Source organism: Sinocyclocheilus grahami, unplaced genomic scaffold, assembly GCF_001515645.1.
Source record: "Sinocyclocheilus grahami isolate Dianchi unplaced genomic scaffold, SAMN03320097.WGS_v1.1 scaffold931.1, whole genome shotgun sequence".
Lineage (NCBI taxonomy): Eukaryota > Metazoa > Chordata > Actinopteri > Cypriniformes > Cyprinidae > Sinocyclocheilus > Sinocyclocheilus grahami.
Genome location: NW_015506110.1, coordinates 352,750 through 354,869, shown reverse-complemented (window position 1 = coordinate 354,869; position 2,120 = coordinate 352,750). Strand labels below are relative to the sequence as shown.

The 2,120-nt window shown below is 47.5% G+C and overlaps 1 protein-coding gene across 1 annotated transcript; it reads right to left on the bottom strand.

Annotated features, from left to right (window-relative positions):
• Positions 1 to 340: 340 nt before the first annotated feature.
• LOC107564396 (zinc finger protein 36, C3H1 type-like 1) lies at positions 341 to 1,729 on the bottom strand. Its single transcript, XM_016249480.1, has 2 exons — positions 1,577 to 1,729; positions 341 to 1,195 (listed from the first exon to the last, which is right to left on the bottom strand). Exons 1-2 carry the CDS (start codon positions 1,628 to 1,630, stop codon positions 341 to 343), a joined length of 909 nt encoding a protein of 302 aa, XP_016104966.1. The 5' UTR covers positions 1,631 to 1,729.
• Between the last annotated feature and the right edge of the window lie 391 nt (positions 1,730 to 2,120).

The following is a 2,120-nucleotide window of genomic DNA, read 5'->3' as shown; positions in this document are numbered from 1 at the left end:
CGCATGTGTGGAGCCATCAGTGTCTGGTAAACTGCTCCGAAGACCTACCGCTCTGCAATAGACTTGCAAATCACTCCTCCCTTCTGCCACTGCATTAGCATACAGATGTTGTTAAGAAAAGGAGAGTGGCCTCACAAAGGAGCCCTGATGTGAGAAATGCCCCTGCAATTCATTTACTGCCCAGCCTTGTCTCAATAAAAGGCAGCGAGACCTTTGGCTATTGTCCATGACCGTGTGTGACAGTGGGATGTTTCTTAGTCTTCCATGCACGAATGCTGGAACAATGAGCAAAGCAACACACAAAAGCCGTCATCTGCTCATTTGTCCTCTGTGTGTGTTTTCAGCTTGAATAATTAAAAGAGCTGTCAAGTATGCATTTTTCTTTCTTTCTAGAAGGCAGATGGAAGGTGTAGCATGGCTCGGGGAACAGAGGGGACAGGAGGTCGGGACTCCCGGTGGATGGCGGCGGGGACACTGACGAAGATCTGGAGAAGGCCAGGGCATCCGGAACGGCACGGAAGCCGCTGAGGGTTTGTGGTTGCGAGGAGAAGCCGCTGAAGCTGATGCTCTGGCGGAGCTGCGGTCGCGCTCGGATGCTCTTTGTGTTCTCCGAAAGCCCGTTCTGCTCGTCTGCGTTGTGTATGAAGTGACACCGAGCGCCGTAGGGGCAGAAGCCGATGGTGTGAAAGGTGCGACACGGCTCGGTCTTGTACTTCGGGTGTCTGTTGAGGCCTCTCAGCTCCTCCATCCCGTGAGCGAACTGGCATTTGGGTCCGTACTTGCAGGTGCCGCTTTCCTCGTAGGTGCGGCAGAGCTCTGTCTTGTAGCGGGCGGACATCGGCGCCGTGGAGGTCGTGCCGAGTACCTTCGGGCAAGTCAAGGAGCTGTTGCTGATGCTAAACCCAGGCGGTGGCGGAAGAGGGCTGGCTGTCGGGCTCTCGCAGGCCACATGGCCCTCGATCATGCTCACGGACCGGTCTACTCTGAAGGGGATCTGGCTCAGGGAGGAACGCGGCAGCTGCTGCTTCATCTCGTGGCTCCAGTGCTGGTTGATGGCTGGAAGAGGCCAGGGGCTGGTGTCGTTGCTGTTGAATTTAGAGTTGGGAAGAGTCACGGGGCACAGGGAATGCCTGCGCTGGAATCCCACCACACGCTGCTTCTGCGTGGCTTCTGTCAGATCAATACCGCGGAAACTCTGGGAACGGAGAAAGAGAGAGACCTCAGTATGCTTCGTGGTGCACAAGTTTCAATGAAGCAAGAAAGCAACTCTAGAAAGGCATGTAAAAACATAAAGGGACAGTTCACACAAAAGTATTCTGAAATTAGTGGGATCAAAAACAACAGGTTATCTGCACCACATTGGCATGGATTGTATGTACAAAAATTGACATTCTTAAGAGTCTTTTCTGTGTTCCACAGAAGAAAGAAAGTCAAAAAGAATTGGAACAATATTGACTGGGTTTGCATTTTGTGAGTGAGCTATTCCTTTAAATTGAGTTGATTCTTGTTTAAGTGCATGAGCAGATTGCATGAGCAATTTCCAGAGAGTTTCAAAAAGCAAACTTCATATTCTTACCTTGCAGAATTCATCATCCAACTCCAGGAAGGGCGTGAGGAAATTTGATGGCATTTTCAAGATGCCTGGCTGTGATTCTTTATGTGCAGTTAAGGATGTGTTGAACTGCTCAACAACTGATGTCAAGCTCTGCTTCTGTTACAACCCCACTGTTGGAATCTCATTTTATAAGCGGAAACTTATAACCCCGCCCACCTTTTAAAGAGGCGTGTTTTAGTGCCTGGTTCACACCCCCTCAAGAGTCAGGAAAGTTTGCTTGTGTCCTGCGTAGGATTTCACAAAGAGCAAGCACAAACTTTCATACATCTTAGATCATCTCAGATCAGGTGTAAATTATTTAAAAATGGCTAAAGGTGGATCTACAGAAAGAAAGTTTATTTTAATTGTAACATAGCAAACGGTTAACTTTTACAAAAGAAAAAACTTTTTTTTTAAATGCGTATATAACTTTAAAATAAATGTTGACTTTATTTCAACTTATTTGAGTTCAGCTAGTTGCCAACATTTCTCATTTTCACTTAGTTTACTTGATGTAATAAACTAA